Source organism: Benincasa hispida, chromosome 11 (assembly GCF_027475165.1).
Source record: "Benincasa hispida cultivar pf3 chromosome 11, pf3_genome.v1.1, whole genome shotgun sequence".
In the NCBI taxonomy this organism is placed as follows: domain Eukaryota; kingdom Viridiplantae; phylum Streptophyta; class Magnoliopsida; order Cucurbitales; family Cucurbitaceae; genus Benincasa; species Benincasa hispida.
Genome location: NC_143488.1, coordinates 41229112 through 41251550, shown reverse-complemented (window position 1 = coordinate 41251550; position 22439 = coordinate 41229112). Strand labels below are relative to the sequence as shown.

At 30.6% G+C, this 22439-nt stretch overlaps 2 protein-coding genes across 2 annotated transcripts; both read left to right on the top strand.

The window, feature by feature from the left end:
* The first annotated feature begins 8539 nt into the window (after positions 1 to 8539).
* LOC120091718 (17,18-epoxy-17-hydroxycur-19-ene N-malonyltransferase-like) lies at positions 8540 to 11897 on the top strand. Its single transcript, XM_090306965.1, has 2 exons — positions 8540 to 9476; positions 11265 to 11897. Exons 1-2 carry the CDS (start codon positions 8658 to 8660, stop codon positions 11766 to 11768), a joined length of 1323 nt encoding a protein of 440 aa, XP_090163091.1. The 5' UTR covers positions 8540 to 8657; the 3' UTR covers positions 11769 to 11897.
* A 5390-nt stretch (positions 11898 to 17287) lies between these two features.
* LOC150032647 (uncharacterized) lies at positions 17288 to 18445 on the top strand. Its single transcript, XM_090306964.1, has 3 exons — positions 17288 to 17737; positions 17898 to 18082; positions 18169 to 18445. Exons 1-3 carry the CDS (start codon positions 17288 to 17290, stop codon positions 18443 to 18445), a joined length of 912 nt encoding a protein of 303 aa, XP_090163090.1.
* The last annotated feature ends 3994 nt before the right edge of the window (positions 18446 to 22439 follow it).

The following is a 22439-nucleotide window of genomic DNA, read 5'->3' as shown; positions in this document are numbered from 1 at the left end:
CATCACGAATTCCAATGCAATATCCACTTGATAACACTTTCTTCACAAAATATGTATACTTTTTTTTCTTCTATGTCATCTTCTAAAATATAGGATTTTTCTAAGTCATCTTCACTCCATTCTCTTCTTGACTCATTAAACTAACATTATGCATAAATTTGGACTCGAAAATCTTTGTCTATTGTTATGCATTTTTTAGGCTTTGAAGATGTAGTGTGAAAGCCTCTTGATCTTTCTTTATGAGTAATTGCAATGGATATTATTTTTAATGATAATAACCAAGTGTATAATAACATGTTTCAAAAATTGCAAATATAGCAAAGTTCCTTCACACACAACTCAACTCAAAAGAAGATACTTAGGCTCCCCCTAAGTATAATATCCTCTCCTAAGGAAACTTATATGCCCCCTAAGTTGGATATTAGTAAGTTTCTCTTAGGTTCCCTCTAAGAGTGAAAATCCTTCAACTCACGATCTTTCCTCCTTGTTGTGAAGTCCCTTTACACACACAAAGTTAGACTCTCCCTAATTTAGCAAAATTCTTCTTAAACATTGTTGAGATCTTCAAGTCATCCAATGATTAAGACCAGTTGTCTTGATCAGTATAAATACAATCAATTCTTTTCTTCAAATAGTTCACAAACAGAATGGTACACACACTTCGATCGTTCTAACGAATCCAACTCATACAAATTGTAAAATAATTTGGCAACCCTAGCCAAAATCAAATCTGCCTTTATAAAGAAGAGCAGCAAAAGAAAGAAACCCATTCGGACAACAATACACACTAGAAAGGAAAAAAAATTGATAATGGAAAAAAGTATGCAATTGCATAAAAATGAGAGAAATAATCCTAGGAGACTATCGGTGTTACTACTAAACTTAATGACAAGCACTGAGACAAACAATCAAACAAAATAACACTAGACAATCTTAAACAAATGTAGCAAATTGTGGCATCAATAAGGTGATAGTGTTTAATTCTTAGAAATGTAAGAAAATAAAAAATTTATGAACGAGGATCTCAAAACTTAGATCCCGTTTGGTAACCATTTGGTTTTTTATTTTTGTTTTTGAGAATTAAACCTATTTCATCCACACTTCTCTGCATCTTTCTAAATAGTTGAATTATTAGCCAAATTCCAAATTCCAAAAAAAGCTAGTTTTATCTTTTTAATACTTTTGTAATCTTGAGTTTTAATTATTATACTTGTGCTGATAATTTAAATTGATTTTTTAAGATTTGGTTTCTTATTCAAATTAGTTTGTTAAGATTGATTATATCTTTGCTTTTTATAAAGTTCAACTTTGATTTTAATTCACGTCATATCAAGAATTTTAGTCCAAATTCAGTTTGTTTTGCATGTAGTCGTTTTTCAAAATCGCTATTTAAATTTAGTCGTCGATCTTATTACAATGACATATTAATGTACAATGAATTGAGTTTTTCTATTTGATTCCCTGGGGATGTTTTTTATTTTTTATTTTTTATTTTTATTATTATTATTATTACTACTAAATCATCTTTCAAGAATATTTATTCTTTACTAGTAATCAAACCCGTGCGATGCACGTTAAATATGGTAGTTTTGTATAAAATTATGATATAATTTTATTTTGAACAATTGAAATTATTAATTTTTAATCTAATTTTTATTTATAAAAACTTTCTATAAATTGATAAATTGATTTTGTCTCTAAAACATCAGTTTCTTGAATTTAAATAATTTTTTTTTCTTAGCTTAAGTGACTCTTAAATTATTGATTATATATTAAATACCAAAATAGGATCTAAAAAGAGAAATTATTTCAAATGGTAAATTTGTAGAAAATATTTACAAGATATAGGAATTTTTTTGATTTATCAATCAGTGTCTATCAGCGTTTATTTTGTCATATTTTGTAAATAAATTTAAAACTTAAATTTTATTTTTATATTATATTTTGATTATTTCTATTTTTCTAAAAAGAAAGAAAATAGAATTATATGTTTCAAGATATTGTTGTCCAATTAGAAATCATGAACCTAAATTTGAAATATAAATATTGAAAGAGAGTCTTAAGCAACAAATAAATAAAATTTTAAATATAATAGGTTATTGAATATTTATTATTTTAATAAATAATTATAAAATTTTAGATTTTTTATAATAAATAGAAAATAAAAAAAATTATAAATGATAAAAATGCTTAAAATATTTACAAATAATAGCAAAATATTACGGTCTATCTGCAAAAGATCGTAATAGACTATTCTTTGTATCTATTATGATAGATATAGACACAAATAGTAGTCTCGATCCATCGTAAATAGACAGTAAAATTTTGTTATATTTATACATATTTTAATTCATTTTTCTATATTTCAAAACAACTCTAATAAAATAATAAAAAAACAATCCAGAGATAACTTAAGAGAAGAGAGGGGTACTGAATGTGGAATTTAATTTAGTGTAAAGAAAATTTTGAAACCGAATATAAATCATTATATGGTCAAACTAAAAATTGATAACATTTTTTCAAAATTAAAAAACAGAATTTAAAAATAAATATATAACATAATGATCAAAACGAATCTAAATTGAAAATTTGAAGGTTTTTTTTTTCTATTTTTTTCTCGATTTCTCTATTATTTTCAATTTAAAATTAAATTATTATTTTTCTTTATTTTTTGTGATTTTTATTTTTTAAACCCTAAAATCTCATTTCATTAAATTTATGGAATGATATTTTCTTAATTTCAAACTTTATTTCAAACAAAACTATTGATTTTTAATGGAACTGAAAAATCCTAAAATATTATCATTTGTTTAACATATGATTCACATAAATGTGTATTTACAACATAATTGAGGAAAAAACAGAAAAGAGATATACATCACTAAACTAAATTTATTGGTGTTCATTAACATTTCGAAAATTGAAAATTGAGAAAAAAAAGTAAGAACCACTAAATTGCATAACGTGGAGAATATTGGTCTTCTTCTCCGCCATCTTCTTTGTGTGAGGATCTATGTATATTTATGATCTATGTGTATTTATGTATTAAATCACTATATTGCATACATTTGTTGCTTACGTTGAAAAATGATCAAGCATTGAAATATTAGAAAGAAAGATTTGAGAATTGGAAGATTGAAAAATGAATAAGTTTATAACAACATCAATTATATTTAATTAGTATATATGTAGATATATCATTTATTCCGAATCAAATCTTTTGAAATGGTTAATGTCGATAATTTTCTTTTTCTTTAAAAAACATTTTTAATGGGAAAAGACGTGACTATAATTTTAAAATCAATCATAAATTATTTATTTTGAATAAAATATTTTGAATTAGTTAATGTGAAGATGGATCATTTAAAGAAAACTAAAAACTTAAATCTAATTTTAAAATCAAACATAAATAATTTATTTTGAATCAAATCTTTTGAATTAGTTCACGTAGGTTGGATTTTTTTTTTTTTTTTTTTTTTAAAAAAAAGACTAATCTAAAAGTAATTTTTTAAAAAATTAAGATAATAATCTAAAAAAACACAACTAAAATATAAATTTTTTACTTTTTTTTTTTTTTTTAATTTCATATGATTTAGTTTCGTGGTAATACTCTAAAAAAACACAACCTTTTACCAAAAGAAGGAAAACATGTGAGGCTCAAAAATAAGAAAAATTATATATATATTTAAAAAAACCTTTTACGTGTGATTCTAAAAAAGGAAAAATGAGATCCTTTTATTATTTTTTAACCATCCACTAAAGAAAGGTAAAAGGGAAATTAAAAGTTTTTTCTCATAGCTCCTTAACCCTTTTAGATAGTAGAGATATAAATAGATCGATTGTTTATTGACTTTAACATTTCATTCTTTATTATATAAACTGTCTTTTTTTCGATATACAACTAAATTTTTCTATAGAATTGTTGAACAATACTGCTTGAATTTTTGTACCCTGAATTTTTCTTTTTTAAAAAAAATGATAAAAATAAACAATTGACAAATAGATTTTATCTACCACTATCTGTAACTCCAAATGGATTTTAACTCAATGATAGATAAGACGAAAAATACTGACATCTAAATCCTTCCATTAAACAAATAATCTCTTTGAAGATTTTAGAAGGAAAGGGATAATAGCAGAAACACAATGATAAAAAAAATCATAGAAAACCCCCAAAGTTATATTTTCTTTTCTAATTTTTTATTAGTTTTATTGTTTTTTTTTTTAAGTTTTGATAAGAAACCTAAAGTAAAAACCAACAACCAAAGGGTCGAGGAAGAGATCTCGAAGATAAGTTGCCATCTAGTTTTTCACTAGGTTGGACATCCTTATGTTGCAATTTCATATAGCGTGGGCCTATGCAAAAGACAGACTTTTCAAACCAATTTAACCGAAAGGTATTTTTGAATTTCTCTACCATTTGACTTTTAAAAAAAAAAATCAATGAGGAATACAAGAATTAAGAAAAAGATTGAGAATAACATTGCAAAAATTAAAGAAGTACAAAAAAAACAAATTCCTATTAATCTAATAAAATGATCTTTAAGATTTGGAGATTTTTAATGTCATGCTTTTGAAATTTCTCTTTGTCAAATTTGAAGCTACAAAATTCTGAGGATGAAAGCAATTGGTGAGATGAGATGAGACAATTGAGTGGTAAAAGTTAAAAAAGGTCCATATATATAGAAAAAAAAATCTACACGTGAATGTATAATTTGTTTAGTTTTCTATTAATTATTTACGTTTTTTTAATCATTGATATGAAATATTATAATCGAATATTAGAGACAATCACATTTTAAAACAATAAAATCGAATATCCAAAATCAACATGTGAACAATAAAAAAAAAAAAAAAAAAAAAAAAAAAATTTTTTTAATGATTTTAATGTTATGTTATATAACTCCATAATTGATCACTAAAAAAGACAAAAACGAATGTTTCTTCTTATAACCTCTTTTAAATAGTACAGATTTATTTGTCATTTTTATATTAACTTGTTGTGAACAACAATGGGCTAGCTCTCTCTAGGTATGTTTCTTATATAATCATATACATAATATATGTGAATATTTATGATATGACATGTGTCACATGTAATAATGTTTTTATAACTCTACATATATCTTGAATGCATCATCAATGTACTTATATTATGTTTCTAAAATAAATTATTCCAATTTTAAAACAAAACAAGTACAAACACTACCATATATAATAATAAGGTTAACATTTTAAAAAGAAGCTAAACTAATTAATAAAAAAATATTTTAACAAAGTTATTTTCAACTCATTTAAAATAAGTAAAATTATAATATTTACAAATAATAACAAAATATTAACATTTATATGTAATAGATTGCGATAGACAATGATAAACCACTGTCTGTGATATTTTGTTATTATTTATAAATATTTTGGTTCATTTTTTTATATTTGAAAACAGTCTGTAAAATAATATTAATCATCAGAGTTACTAGTTACTAAATTTAGTTTGAAGTTTTTATTCAATAAGGTAATCCTGATTCAACAACTTCGTCGTGCCATACACCCTCTCAGCATTAAGTTATCAAATATGCTAAAATTACTGTAATAAATATTTAATAGAAATTTTCATTTTTCTAAAAAAATTTATAGCTGATTGTGTAATTACAATTATCATAACCTATTCAAACCAAATTTATTAATGACTTATAATTAACTCTGCTGAGTTGTGATTTAGTCAATATTTTGCTATTATATAATATTTCTTAAATTATATATCTTTTATTTGGATATATCATATAATTTCCATACTTTTATTTAAGATATTTGTTATATCCATGATTATCTGACCCTATCCTTAAACCAAAACATTTGTTTAGTGCTTTTGATCATGATATGAGAAGTCATATATCCAATCTTGTCGGCTGGTTTTCTTATAGCACGATCTTTCCTTTATCAGTTGCTTTGACCGTGGGTGTTTGGCTTGATTCAACAGCCTCTCGAGTCTGCATTTATTCTTTTAGGGTAGTGATCTCATGGTCTCGCTCCTCGACAACTTTCATTAGAAAGTTAATCTTCCTTTCCATTTCTGCCATGGCCGCTTTCGCCGTCACGTCTGCCATCATAACAGAAACCACATCTGACTGTGAATCCCTTTTCGGCTTGTTGGAGGCGGAAGTAGAGTTGTCAAACAGGGGGTTTTCTTTAATGACAACCCCGCCTCGTGTGGACTCCGTCATTTGCCTCAAGATGTTATAGGCGATGAGGAAGCTTTGCTCTTGCTCCTGCATGGCTTCTTTGGAGTGGTTGCGGGTGACAGGTCCCGTGTAAGAGCTGTTTGTGGAGGAAGATCTGGATGCCATTTTCTTAGGTACCATTTGCCTTGTTTGGATGCTGAGAGAGAGATGAGAGGTAGAGAGGTCTCACTGGACGTACCAATTTATTCACACAAGACTTCCAGAGAAACATGTTTTGTGGAGTTGAACTTGAGTTGGTATTGATGTTGAGGTTGATTTGATGCAATGTAGTTCGATCTCTAGTACTTGATCCTCTGATTCTCTCGGTTGGGTGGATATGCTTGACTTGAAGAAGAAAAGCACCAAACGTTCTTGAAGTAGAAGTCTTAGAAGAGTGTTTGTGTCGTCAAGGGTCTTCTGTCTTCTAGGAATGCAACTTCAAGAGTCTTGAGAGTCTTCTGCTTGTTGATAAATTCTGGGCTCTCTGAATGTAGAATTGTTGACCTTTGAAATGAGAAGAGTTACTTTATTTATAAGGCTCTTTGATGGGTTTCATGGGCTTGGGCTGGCTGGCCCATGGGTTTAGTTGGCCCATGGATTTGAGCCTGGTTAACCCATGGGTTTAGTGGGCCCGTGGATTTGGGCCTAACCTTTAGGCCCAATTATTTGGATCTGGGTCTACTTTGGTATTTAGGCCTCATTAAGCCCGATTTTGGGCTCAACTCTACTTTTCCCCAAATAATTATATCAGACAAGGCTAAATTAATCTTACCCGATTCAACGGTCATGATGGCATCACGTGACTTCACCAAAATTTGTCTTCAACTTCAATTCGAGACATGTGTCAACTCCTCATTGGTCTAAATTTACTGATTTAGAATTTCATCATTCAATTTAGTAAATGATGTGGCAGCTTGTGATTGGTCCAAAATTTCTCATTCAACAGTGACAAAACTACTAAAATATTTACAAATAATAACAAATTATCACATTTTGATAAGATCGCAATAGACAATGATAGACTACTGTCTGTGATATTTTGTTATTATTTGTAAATATTTTGATTCATTTTCCTATATTTGAAAACAATCTGCAAAATAATATTATCCGTCAAAGTTACTATTTACTAAATTTACATCGAAGTTTTTACTCAATAGGGTAATCTTGGTCCTGTGATTTCGTCGTGCCAAATACCCTCTCATAATTAAATTATCAAACATGCTAAAATTACTGTAATAAATATTTAATAGAAGCTGTCAACAAGAGCGTTGCTCAATTGCTATAATATTCATACTATCAATCATGTGGTTTAAGGTTTGATTCTCCCACCCCACACTTTAATTACAATACCTCTTTAAAAAAAAAAAAAAAGAAAAATATATTTAATAGAAGTTTTCCTTGAAAAGTCATATATCCAAAAGAAGAATTCCACATGAAAGGAAGGAGAGCAATCCATCAATTTTATTAACTAATGTTGTTGAAGAATCAAACGAACGAAGAAAAAAAAATAGAGTTATATCAAATGTTTCAATTGTGTATTAATTTTTAAAATTTATTTTGTCAAATGTGTCAGAAGTCCAAAAAAAATAATCCAGAAGGAAAAATCAAGTGGGTGTTGTCAATTTTTTATTTATAGAATAAATAAACCCTATTTAATTGTTATAATTTCCCATTGACAAGTTCATGGGCATAGTAGTTTATAAAATGTATGGTTGATACAGCTTTTTAGATGGTTAACTGATCCCTATACAGTGACCAACGACTAGGACAGGGACCAGTTATCAAACCATGGCTCATTGATTGCTCTAACGCTCAGAATAACTAAGAATCGGTGATTAATGATAGGGATTGGCCCATCAAGACTAGGATCCATGATGAATTTGGTGCATGACAACTTATGATTAGACATTTGTGTAGATTTTATATGATATAGTGAAAATCTCGATTCACTTCAATGTTGATGTCGAATCCATAAAATCTGAAAATACCAATGAAAAAATATCTAAATGTCGATGAAAATTTAATATTATGGATGCAACTTGAAATACATCTAAGTATTTTATGCTCATAACCGAGAATTTATATTGATTTGATTTTTAAATAATTTTAAGGATTTTATTGATAAAATTATAGATCTCACGCTGTATTTAGCTAAATAAAATGTGAGAGATGGAATAAACCAATAAAAAGTTTTAATTAATACGATTATTAATTTAAATTTATAATTCATAAAACTCCAAAATAATCCCAAAACCCATGTTAAAATATATTTCTTTTGGAGAATCTTATTCAGTTATTCATCAAGAAACTAAGCCAAGAACATATTTAAGAAACAACATTTTCCCTTTGTCCCCTCTCTCACTGGACTTTGAATAATCTACACAGCTTTTAACTTGGCAATAGTTGAGCTTCTTCTTCAATAGCTACACAAACAGGATGGAGCTTGAAATAGTGAGTAAAGAAACCATCAAGCCTTTATCTTCAACCCCACCAGAACTCAAGAATCTCCCCCTCAGCCTTTTCGATCAACAAGCCCCGAACATGTATATACGCCTTCTCTATTTCTACAATAGCTATAATATCAGCTCCAGCCATGGCCGGCAGCTTCTGAAAGACAGCCTCTCAAAAGCCTTGACTTTTTACTACCCTTTTGCCGGCCGTCTCCAGGACGGAGGCAATTCCATCGACTGCAATGACATGGGTGCGATCGTCTCGGAGGCAAAGCTCAGGTGTCCCATGTCAGAATTTATGAACAACTTCAATATGGAATGTGAGGAGATTTTGAAGTTGACTTTTTTCGATGAAATCAATGATGGAAATGACCAAAGATTAAACCCTTTGTTGTGTGTTCAGTTGACTCAATTTGAATGTGGAGGAGAAGTTATGTATGTGTTGTGCTCTCACAAAATTGCGGATTTCGCATCGTTGACCAACTTCATGAAGGATTGGGCTTTCATTGCTCGTAGCTCCGGTGACGGTGATCCACCGACGCTTAGTAGTCCTCCTCAGTTCAATGGGGCAAGTTTTTTCCCGCTGGAATTGGACGGCGGCGGCGGGGAAGATTCGAGAACAGAGAGACATGATGAAAATGTTGTTAGCTCAAAGAGATTTGTGTTTGAGGGTTCAAAAATTGCAGCTCTTAAAAGTATGGTATGTGAGAAAGTAGAGAATCCAACTAGAGTTCAGCTTCTCACTGCCTTCATCTACAAAGCTGCCCTTTCAGCAAAAAATTCAGTTACAGGTGTGTTAATTTTGGTTTGTATCATCTTTAAACTATATCATAGCTAGTATGTTTGTCTGAAATAAGGATTAAAATATCATATCGGAATTTAATTTTACCGATATTATTGTTAGCTGAAAAAAAATCCACATTAAATAGAAAAAGGAATGATCGTAGATATCATATAAGTGAACTTTCCCTATTTATCCTCATATCTTCATTTTCGACATAAACTCTTCTGATTTTGCTTTCAAACCATCTAAAAACACTAATATCGATATAAATAATTATCTGACCTCTTCTTAGATCAATGTGGAACTTTGTTTATAATAATATTGATAAAATTAAAATCCTGATATCTAATATTTTAATCCTTAATTGGAAACAATGGGTCAAAAATTATTTTGAAACAAAAGTCAATTTTTATGTAATTAACTATGGGCCAATTTATATTTTAAAGTATTTTTTGCATGGCCTTTCATTTGTTTTATTTTAGAGGCTCAGAATTGTTTTTCTTTTCAATTTCGGTATATAAAATGGGCCACAATATAGGAAATACTTCTCAACTTTATACTGAGTTTAAAAAATAATACTCCTAAATTTTCAGACTTTTCATTAATATTCTTAAACCTAAAAAAAGGAATTTAAAAATGCATATACGGTTAGTAATTTTTTAAAAAATATCCATACATTTTCAAAAGTTTATACCCTTAAACTTTAAAAGAGATATTAAAGAATTGGGGTCATAATTAATAAGTATAAGTAGTGGGAGGAAAAATTTAAAAGAAAACATGTGCAATACAAATTTTGTGGCTTGAAATTAGTCTATTTAATGTGATAAGTTAAGAAGGTACCAAAGATGATAATTTTTGTCAACTCTTTTGTATTTGGTGATTTATCAATTTGTTGAGTTTTAGGGAAGTTTTTTAATTTGAGGCTTTTTGGTATTTGTCCGATTTTATACTTTAACTTGAAGTTTTAAGGTCTTGTTTGATGCCGAGATACAAATATGAGTGAGTTGTTTTCAAATTAGCCCTTTCTCAATTTTTTTTTTTAAAAAAAACTTTAAAGAAAATTATTGTTTAGGTCTCATTTGGTAACCATTTATTTATTTTTATTTTTGTTTCTAAACATTAAGTCTATAGACACTGCTTTCACCTCCAAATTTCTTTCTTAATTATTTACGTTTTACTAATTGTCTAAAAAAGTCAAGCCAAAATTTGAAATGAAAAAAAGTAATTAATACCTTATTTTTGTTTTTGAAATTTTGCTTAGAATTTAACCGTACTTAATAAATGTGCAAATGATTATAAGAAATTGAGAAAAAATAGACTTAATTTTCAAAAACCAAAAACCAAAAATGAAATTGTTACAAGAGGAAAGAGCAAAGCAGCTCGTCGGAACTTTAGTCGTTGAAATTTCTTATGTTTATTTGTCGGCATGAATAGAAATGAGAAAGCACATTCAACATTTATTTAAAGTTTTGATATTTACGAAGAGAGAATAAAAAATAAGAAAAATGGGGAAAATTTTAATGACACAGATTAGATTGAAATAAAAGTTAAAATTTGTCGGCATGTATAACCTTTTAAATTGTAAAAATGAAATGAAAAGTAAACTCAAACGTGGGAAACTAAAAAAATTATCTTTTTCCTTTAAATGAGAGGTTATACTAAACACAACTTAAATAATTAATTTCCTTTTTATTTTCCTAATGAAAATGTATTATTTTTTACTTAGCTTGTTTGGATTTATGTTGGGATTAACGAAACATTTATTTTAATTTCTTCTATCAAAGTGTGCCGGCAACAACTCTGCTTCAGCTCATCAACTTACGAAACAGAGTGGATCCGCCATTGCCGGCGACATTATCTGGAAACATAATCTCATCCTTCATAGCATCATTGACGATGCCGGAGCAGCAGGAAATGGAGCTATGGGACTTAGTGGGTGACATGAAGAGAAACTTTGAAGAGTTCTGCAAAACGTTCCCAACAAATTACAGAGCTGAACAATGGGGTTTACTTTACAAATTACATGCCAAAGAATCACTGGAGAAGGTGAGAAATCCAGGGGATTGTACACTGTATACATGTTCTAGCTGGTGCAAATTTCCAGTGTATGATGTGGATTTTGGATGGGGGAAGCCTGTATGGATCACTGTACCGGAGTTTCCATGGAAGAATATGATTTTGTTGATGGATTCCAAAGATGGTGAGGGGATTGAAGCTATGGTGAGCTTGGAGAAGAAGGAAATGGAGGTGTTTCTGCAAAATCAAGAGCTTCTCTCATTTTGTGAACTCAAAACTCCAGCTCATATAATTTAACTTGCGTGAAAGTAGAAACCGAAATTAAGATACGAAAATAGTTAATTAAAAGTCTGTACTAGGGAATCGGATTCCACCAAGTATTATGGTCGATCATGGAACTCTAAGATGCATTGCTTGCTTGTTTTTATCCTTAGCTTGTTTGTCCAAAAGACCAAAGCACGACATCCTAAATCATTAATTAATTGCTTAATTAATCTAGATTCTCTATCAATTGGGTTAGAAAGTGTCCATATTAATTAAACACCCGCTTTAAGCAAAGGAATCAAGCTAAGATGATTATCAACCTAAATACCCTAAATTACTACTCGTTTTCATTCTTGAAGTTAATCATGAAATGTTGTGAAAAATTGTTCTAAACCACCTAAAATCCACATCCAAACATGTTTTAGCCCATGCCCTTTTGAGAGTAACACATTAGATGTATTTTCCCTGGACATTAACAAAGAAAATATGAAGATTGGCAAAAAAACGTTCATAGATTTGCTAAGCATAGAAGTTAAACTACATCCAAGAACAATATAAATCCAGCAAGCAATCTGAATTAACAAGTTTCACAACCAAAATAAATGAGTTTCATCCTACCTAAGCTAGAAGAAGACTTACCTTAGCCACTTAGCCACTCATGATGTACCAAGATCAAATCAAATGCTAATAAACCAAAATACAAGTATATAAAAGTTGGAAAGGGAAAATACAAGAAGCATAGTGAAGTGGAGGCTGCAAAATCGAGGGAGAATGACCTAATTTGGAAAAGATGGACTTTTATAAACGTAGCGAAGCACTGCAGTGTTGGTGTCTTTTTGTCATAGCGTTGCTCGGCTATGCATGTAATACGCTCGATGCTACACGTCTTCAATTTTCCGTTAATCTCTGGAGCGTCGCGATGCCATAGAACAGTACTACGACGCTAATCCTATCTAAAGCTATTGTTTTTCGCGTCATGCCACAAATATCGAGAAAGCACTGTGGCACACTTTCCTTTGCACAGTTATTGGTTTTGGTGTTGCGGTGTCGCCCTAAGGACATTTTGATAATTTTTCATCTCTTCCTCGGTTGATGTTTTTGAAGTTTTGGTTTGGTTTGTTTTAGCCCGAATCTCACTTTCATGGTCAATTCTATCCTGTTAATACTCGATACCTACACAATCATGCATAGAAAAAACATGTAAACTCATCAAATGAGTCCAAAATAAGTGAAATAAGATAGCACTTTTCGATAGCTATCATGAAGCAAAAATATTCAATTTATGCTACCGTGAGCGACAAGGTCAGCTTCAAAAAAATTTCCCAAATCTCCCTACCCATCTTTATTGCTATAATATAATTTCAATGTTTATATTGATTGCGTGTTGCTCCATCTCTCTTTTTCATTGTTTCAATCTAACTATTTCTTATGTGGGTTTAACTATCGACTAATAGATTTGTAGCAATCAATTTAAGGTTTTTCTTTTTTTGCTTTCCAGTCTATAACTTATAGGGTTCACCTTATTTTGTGAAGCACAATAAAAGTGACGTGAATTTGACCATTGAATCGTTGCATGTACCTGAAGGAGCAATTACAAGAAGCAAGACAAAGAAGATTTAAAGGGCTTTCACACTACATGTTCAAAAGCTAGCAAATTGACAATAACGGCAAATAATTTTGAGCTCAAATTTATATATAATATTAGCTCAATAAGTCAAGAAAAGAATGACATGAAGATGACATGGGAAAAGTCCTATAGTTTGAAAGATGGCATGGAGGTAAAAAAAGTATGTAGATTTTGTGAAGAAAATGTTATCGAGTGTGCACTACATGGAAAAATGTCATGTCAAACTTGTCGGAGCGGATTTCGTCACCTAAATTCAGACCAATTAGTTTAACTGTATCCAGTCAAAACTAAGATAGTTGATAGCACAAGTCGAACTCAGGGAATCCTTGAGTTTTTTAATGAAACAGATTGCAGTCCGAGGGTAACCAAAATGGGGACTTTTTGAAATTGTTTTGTTGCAAGAGAAATTTAAATGCATAAAATAAAATAGAAAGTAAAGTGTTGAAAGTCTACGTGAGAAAGCCTAGCTTGGGTTATTACGAAATTTTCCTATTCAATGTATTTGATCATAGAATTCTCATTGCTAGAATCAATTATGCCTAACCAAATTAATCGGAAAAGCCACTTAAGTTGGTTAGAATAATACTCTTCAAAATTGTTTCACAAGCTAACATAACCTATTGCTTCTAGTGATTAAAACAAGATTATATGTCACGTATCAAATATTAATCAAAGCTACAATTATAAAATTCAGAAGCGTTCAATATATAATCATAATATATAAAGAACATAATTGAATCTAATAATTATAATAATCTTGGTTAAAAAGCTCAAAAATAAATCAAGATAAGTAGACAAATCCTAAAACTCAAGCTAAAAACGAATACCTTAGCCCATTATATTCGTCAAGATAAACACTAAGGAATTGTTTTGATACATTCTGAGACTAAGAACAGAAGAAAAGTGGAGAGAAATCGTGGGGAGTACTACAACAAATATCATATCCAATAGCATGCCAAAAACGCTATGTAGACTTTTGATAGCGCTTTTGGAGACGCTGTCATAGGCGATCTTATGGAAAGTCTAATACTTTTGATAGCATTTTTTATCTGCTATAATATGTGCTATAAAAAGTCTGTTCTTTATTGTAGAATTATCATGCTATTGAAATATTTCATAGTGTTAGCCAAAAACTATGTTTTCTTTTTAATAGCATTTTTAATAGCATAATAAAAAATATTGTCAAAACTATTTTATAGCATTTTTAATAGCATGAAAAAAATGTTATATAAGACTTTCTATAGCATTTTTAAACATGCTGTCTTAGCTGATGTTATTGAAAGTTTCTTACTTTTCATAGTGTATTTTCAATTTCATGATTTTAATGTTATGAAAACATTTTATAACATTACAGAAATGTTATGATTTACTTTTAATAGCTTTTTGTTACAATAAAAAAATTTATAATTGACATTTAATAGACTGTTTTTCAATAATTAAAAATGCTATAAAAACATGTAGCATTTTTAATCTTGTCGTGATAGCCAATAATAATCAATTCGCATATAAACAATAGAATCATTTTATAAGAGTGACAAGTTGTTTCAAATGTGATTGTAAAATTAAATTCAATACACATTTAACATAACCAAGTGGATTTACATAAAATAAACTTTCATGAGTCCAAACTTATAATTTATCGCTCGCAACTATTCATCTCTCTTGCTTAGTTCCTCTTGAATGACAACTCTCACTTGTTCCAACCCGAGAGTTGCACAAAAAAAAAAAAGGAATGTTTCAATTCTTCAATGTTCTATTTCGAAGAAAACATAAACCACCAACAGTCCGAAGCCAAATTTTGCAAATCGTGGAAAAAGAAGCTTTTGTACGAAGAAAATAGTAGTCCCCTACTTGCAAGACTTACCTTATGAAACAAACTTTACTTTCTCTATTTATGTGTTCATATTCTGTTTTCCTTCAAAATCCTAGAAAAAAAGAAAGTGCACCATTTTTAGTGTTATTGGATGCAATCATCTTTTCGGAAAAAAATGAAATTCAAGTTGAGGATTCTCCAGTTTGCAGGCGTTTTAGGTCTAAGAAAACCCAAAAATAAAACTCATAAAGATAGATTTGACTAAAAGAAGTAAGAAAAGTAAAACCCAAGTTAATTAGCACATAATATATGCTTTGTTAAGTATACAAGTTGGATGTCAAATCTTTCAGCTGGTCTTAGAAGACAAAAATTGGGAGAGTCCATGAAAATGCAATTTTCTACATAACAACTCAAATTAAATAGCCTTTTGCACAAACATTCATAGATCTAACTTGAGAGCAGAATATGAGGAAGTTCAAACGAGCACCTTGGTATCATCAAATTACAGTTAAGTTTAAGTTTCTAGGGAAATGAAAGAGGAAAGTTCAAATTTGGGGAAGATTTTAGCCAATAAAAAGAGTAAAGGGTCAACATCGACCATAATCATAAATACATTGACAATCATAAGGCATCCCAAATGAACCTCAATGGAAAACAATAAAACAAAGGATTGATTCATTCGATCATAAAATTCAAAATAAACAATACAAATGCAAAGAATGAAGAAGTTCGAAACCACCCCTTTCCCATCCAAAATGCAAAAGCTAAAGATGGAGAAAAAAAAAAGACAATTCTTGAATAAGTAACAAATCCTTGATTATATAAATACAAATCGCACAAAACAAATGTTAACTTTTGATCAAGATATTTTCACCTATCCTATAAGTAAAACTATGACAACAAATTAACAAGAATAATTAATTATATGAAAATTTCAACAAAGTCAACTCTCTTAACTTTTAAATTAATAAATTAACACGGATAACTAACACGGATAACTATTGTTATCATTAATAGGATTTATTTATACTATAAATTTTGTCTTTAATGTTCTTAAAGTCACACTAGTAAAAGTAGTAATAGTTCAAATTTCACTATTATTATTTTTCTAACCATTACACGAGGCGTAGAGATTTTAAGCCTTGGTGTATTTTCACGAACATGTATTACAAATTTCGAGGCTAGAAGTTGGAGTCTTGCCCCTGAGGTGAGCCTTAAGGCATAATAAGCCTCAATAACTTTTTTAAAACACTGCCCCCTACCTCCCTGACTGACAACTCTCCACGAAAGAAGAGGGAAAGGAAAAAGAATCTGAACGGGAAGCTTGTTGTGCTTTAGACTTGTATTAGCAAGGTTTGAAGAAAAAGCCATGACAACATCTAAGAAGAGAAGAAAAGGGAGTGGTTTTAGTACAAGGAGAAACAAGAGCAAAGAAAGTGCTTTCAAAATTATTAGTAGAAACCAAGCACAATAGACAGAATATGTATATATATATATATATATATATATATATATATATATATACAACACACAGAGAATAAATCGTTCATTAATTTACATAATGCAAATCTAAGGTAACCAAAATCAAATAGATAAATGTAGAGGTTTCATACATTGAAAATGATTGTGACATATTAGTTAAGTAGTTTGCTTGACTTATTTTCAATTTTGAGAAAGGCTGTCTTCAATCTTAAAACATATAAACATAACCAAATGTGTTAGTAACTCAAAACTGTAAATTAGTTTTTGAGTTGGTCTGGTCAATTCCTAGTTTCTAGGAAATAGTTGAAGTTATTTTTAATTGTAATCAAGTCTAAGTTCCTATTCTTGTTGAGTTAGTGGGATTAGTTGCTAACATTGTAGAATATAATTTTAGATTAAAGATATGTATTTATATGAAGTTTTCTAGAATGAAATACACACTTCCCATTCTTCTCATTTTCCTCTCATTAGTTAGAATAACAGTGGTATCAGAGCCTTCAATTCTTAAGGGATCTGTGAATGAGAATCAGTGAAATATTTTCGAGAGAAACTGAGTGATACATTTGTGAGAGTTGTTAGGTTTGGAATTAGGATCAAACAGTCTTTCTTCATTGGCTCCACCTGTGTTTGATGGTGAAAACTACCAAGCATGGGCTATCAGAATGCAAGTCTACATGGATGTTTGATTATTGGGAAGTAATTGAGCAAGACTATGAGATTGCTTCACTTCCTGATAACCTAACAACACATCAGATCAAGACTCACAAGAAGAGGGTCACCAGGAAGGCAAAAGCTCGAGCTTGCCTAAATGCAGCTGTGTCTCCCTCCATATTCAACAGAATTATAGCCTTGAAGTCGACAAAGGAGATCTGGGAGTTCCTCAAAAGTGAGTATGAAGATGGTGAGAGGAATAAAAGCATGAAAGAGTTGAACTTGGTGCAAGAATTCGAGAGAATGCAAATGAAGGATTCTGAGTCCATTAAAGAGTACTCAGATAAGTTGATTGGGATTGCTAACAAGGCAAGAGCATTAGGAACCAATTTATCTGACAATAGATTGGTTCAAAAGATTCTAGTTTCAGTACCTGAGAGATGAAACAACCATTGCTTCCTTAAAAAATACTAAAGACCTCTTAAAACTCAAGGTGATAGAAGTGGTTAGTGTTTTGCAAGCACAAGAGCAGAGAAGGTTGATAAGACAAGAATGAAGCATTGAGGGGGCATTGAAAGCTAGAGTGCAGCAGGGAGAAGGTGGAAGAGAGAAGAAGGGAAGTGGCAACAGTTGCTCAGAGTCTACTGCAAAGGATGCTGGTAGTAGATGCAAGCACCGTAGGAAGCAGAATCATCCACATTTCAGATGCTGGAGAAGGCCAAATGTTAAGTGTAGAAGATGTCAAAAACTTAACAGCAAGGAGGAGCACATGTTGTAGTACAACAAGAAGAATATCAACTCTTTATGGCTACTTGTTTCTCATCAGTCATTTAATGTGATGGTTGATTGGTTCATAGTAGGTGTACCAATCACATGACAAGTAACAAAGAGTTGTTCAAGGACTTTGACAAGTCATTCAAGTCAAGGGTGAAGAAAGGAAACAATGAGTATCTAGAAGTAAAGGAGAAGGACACAGTGTCAATAGAGAGTTGTGCTGGAACCAAGTTGATTACTGAAGTGTTGTTTGTCCCTGAGATTGATCAAAATTTGTTAAGTGTTGGTCAATTATTAGAGAAGGGATTGAAAGTGTTGTTTGAAGAAGGAAAGTGCCTCATTTCTGATTCCAATGGGAATTAGTTGTTCAAAATAAAGATGCAGCACAAGAGCTTCTATTTGGATCCACACGAGAAGGAGAAAATAGCTTTTAAGTGTCAAGTAAATGACACTAAGTTATGGCACAAGAGATTGGAGCATTTTCATAAAAAAAAAAAAAAAATGTATGTACAAGTCTGAGAAATTGATTTTTCTGAGACTTTTGCACCAATTGCAAGAATGGACACAATCAGATTACTACTGGCTGTGTCAGCCCAACATGGATGGAAGGTGTATCAACTAGATGTAAAGTTAGCATTCCTAAATGGAGTGTTAGAAGAAGAGATCTATGTTGAGCAACCAGATGGATTCATCATACCAGGATAAGAGCAGAAGGTTTATTTGTTGAAGAAGACTCTCTATGGGTTGAAGCAAACTCCTAGGGCATGGTACAACAAGATGGATGATCATTTGTTGAATTTGGGTTTTGTGTGAGTCATTTTTAAGCTCTTAGGAGCAAGTTAGGTGTTTGCAGTATTTAAGTTAGGAGGAGAATGTTAATAACTCAAAACTGCAAATTAGTTTTGAGTTGGTCTAGTCAATTCCTAGTTTTTAGGAAATAGTTGAAGTTATTTTTAGTTGTAGGCAAGTCTAAGTTCCTATTCTTGTGGAGTTAGTGGAATTAGTTGCTAAAATTGTGAAATCTATTTTTAGATTCAAGATATGCATTTATATGGAGTTTTCTAGAATGAAATACACACTTTCCATTTTTCTCATTTCCCTCTCATTACTTAGAACAATAGACTTTTAGATAAGTATAGAGGCAAAAATGAACTTTAAGGTGTGAACTTTTAGGGCGAAACGTGTAGAAGCAAAAATGAAGTATCATATACCTCATTGTCCTCCCATTGAGTGTTCTACCTAGGGTTAATTAACTTAGAAAATATGACTACCGATTTTATCTAATGTTTGTTTAATTTGCTAAAAAACAACTCTTGTCTTTGATGATTAAACAACTTTGATTCAAGTCTCATTAAACTCTTTAATAGTTTTTCATCAAACTTGCATGCATGTAACAAATCTATCTAATTTACCTTTCCAAGTAGGTTTCTAGGTAGGTTTCCAGGTAAGGGTACGACGATTCCATCGAATTAAGTACCCCAACCTAGCCAGAACCAACATTAGATAAAAGGTCCCTTATAGATACATTTTTTACATATTTAATCTTTTATTAGGAATCAATTTAATCCTATTAAATCGATTTAAAAGATTAAACTTAGATTTCTAATCTCATTAGAAACGTAATCTTAGGTCTATCTCAATCAAATTTTATAACAATTTTAAAAAATGATTAAAGTCTAAGGTTTGCATGCAACTCTTTATTATTGATTTTAATTCTAATTTCATTTATTATAACAATTATAAGTAAATGAAACAACTAAAACCAATCATTACATGAAAAACATACATAAGTTAATTATAACATTTATAATTTAACCTAAGGTAGTGTTATGCTTCATGCAATGTTCATTTATTACTAATATATAAGATTAATATAATTAAGTAATGAACTATACTATAGCCTACATTCCATACAACCATCCAACCTTATTTTATAACCTTTATAATATAAATGATGCATGGATATACTATAATGCATGCATACATATACTATATTTTTTATATTATATGATGCATGAGCATGCTTTATGTAATTTAAATCATCCATACTAGTATATTATAACACTTATAATGTAAAATGATGCATGAAAATAAATGCATAACCTATGGTGGGTTTAAAAACTATATGACATACATTATGGTATATAATAAAAACATACATCACATGTATATTTATACTAAAAGTTGATGGACTGTGATAGAAACTCTCTAAAACGGAAAAACTAAGGCTAACTATTACAAAATTTGAGTCCACCGGTTTAGAACAAGTGATCCGGGTCTTGAACCGCTCCACAAAGAACCCTTACAGCTGATCATGTAGAAATGCCTAATCGTCAAGCAGCAAGAAGTCGAGTATATTCAATCATTTATATGCGATCACGTAGCTTATGATTATGCGATGAGCATGAAAGTATACACAATCGTGTAGTAAACATCCATACGTCGAGTATCATATACTATCTGATCGTGTAGCTAATGACTATGCAATGAGCATGATAGTCTACACGATCGTTTAACACACAAGGATGCGTCGAGTATCTAATATCGTGTGATCGTCTACCAAGCAAGCGCCTACGCGACCATGCAACTAATGCAACACGATCGTGTAGCAAACTCTACACGATTGCGTAGTATTAGCTATTCGATCGTTTAGCAAATGCTACACAATTTTGTAGTAAACTCTACACGTTCGCATAACAAAAACTAAACGATCGTTTAGCTCAAGCAACACGATGCGACAACCTCCGTTTCATCTTCTCCAACGAAATGCACTGCAACCCTTCTTCTGAAGCCTCATGAGTGACTTAAAAATTTAACAAATATAGACTCGATTGTAATTTATTGCCCAAAAACGAAAGGGCCCTTACAAACCAACTTTGTAAATTAAACAAAAAGCCATAAACTGAGATTTTTATCCTGAAACATCCATCAACAAGCCATCCATAAACATTTATCATATAAACGAAATGTAGATTATAAAACCCACCAATCTGTAAATGAATTCAATACAATAATAGAATTTAGAATAAAAAACCAACAACCTGGCTCTGATACCAATTGGAACTCGTTTGAGGAGATCCTTGAGCATAAGTGGATCGTCCAAATTCCATTAATTATTGAAAACATAATTTACAGTGAGATATGCATTCAAAATAAATTACATCATGCTTTTTACAGAAAAAGGGTTTCAAGATATATTACCTTTTAAGAACCTTTTTCTTCATGTATCCCTCGAGCAGTCATGAACTTAACAACTTCTTGAAGACCTTTTTGAAGAATCCTTGAACAGTAAGCCAGACACTACCACAAAGAGTACTTGTTATTCTCATGGTGAGAACCCAGGAGTGGTAGACTCTGACTATTTTGGTTAGGAGAGATAGTTTGAGTGGAGGAAGAAGAAGATTGAGAAAGCTCTCAAGAAAATCAAGAACAGAAAATACTTCTCATTCATTCAACAATCTCAAATTGTTAGCCGTTGAGGAAGAAAAGAAACCCACTTTCTTTTATTCATTTTAACACAAAATTAATAACCACTAACTAAGGTGGTTGGAGTAAAAAGATAGGGAAGTTATTATTCAAATAATAATAAAATAATATAAATAAATATGATAACTAACTTATCATATTATATTTATATTAAATTATATGATATATCAAATATAACATATAACCTATAGTTTTAATATTGTATCACATACAATATAAAATATAGTTTCTTTTCTCTGACATTTAAAATAAATCATATTTATATTAAATTTAACAACTATGAATCACACTCATAGAAAATATATTTGAATCTCATTCAAATATTTATTTCCTCTCCTTTAACTATAATGTATCAAATACATTATGACAATTATATGACATATAAATGAAACCTATGAGGGCAGTCCTTTGATTTCTATGGGTGAGAGTAGCCAGATCGTTGACTCAACAAGCCTACCATTTTGAGGATTCGTGTGATTGGGGAGCTATGAATATAATTATACAAGATGGAATTCACTCCTTCCCCAAAGCAAAGGTAAGTAGATAAATTGCTCCCTTAAAGGCTGATTTCGGATCTTGAACAATTGGTGCCACAGCCTCTCCTTGCTCGAAAGGGGTTTAGTCATAGTAGAACTATGATCTATTATTCATTAGAGGAATCAGTGGTATTTAAGGAGTTAGATGTAACTACAGGGGCAAAACGATAATTTGGCCCAGCTGTACTTACGAGCAATTTGTGAAGGGTCATCGTACTGTTGATTGGTTATATCCAATGGACACATAAATATATCTGTAGTGCGAAGAGTGCAGTTGTCAGTCTTTAGTGGAGTATCCGACAGTTAACGGATGGTGAATAATGTAATTAAAGAGT

Coding starts and splice junctions, on each gene's coding strand:
- LOC120091718 (XM_090306965.1), top strand. CDS start 8,658: ATGGAGCTTGAAATAGTGAGTAAAGAAACCATCAAGCCTTTATCTTCA. Junction 9,477..11,264: donor TTACAGGTGTGTTAATTTTG/GTTTGTATCATC, acceptor ACTCTGCTTCAG/CTCATCAACTTACGAAACAG.
- LOC150032647 (XM_090306964.1), top strand. CDS start 17,288: ATGGTGAAAACTACCAAGCATGGGCTATCAGAATGCAAGTCTACATGG. Junction 17,738..17,897: donor TTCAAAAGATTCTAGTTTCA/GTACCTGAGAGA, acceptor GCTAGAGTGCAG/CAGGGAGAAGGTGGAAGAGA. Junction 18,083..18,168: donor AGCAAGGAGGAGCACATGTT/GTAGTACAACAA, acceptor GGTTCATAGTAG/GTGTACCAATCACATGACAA.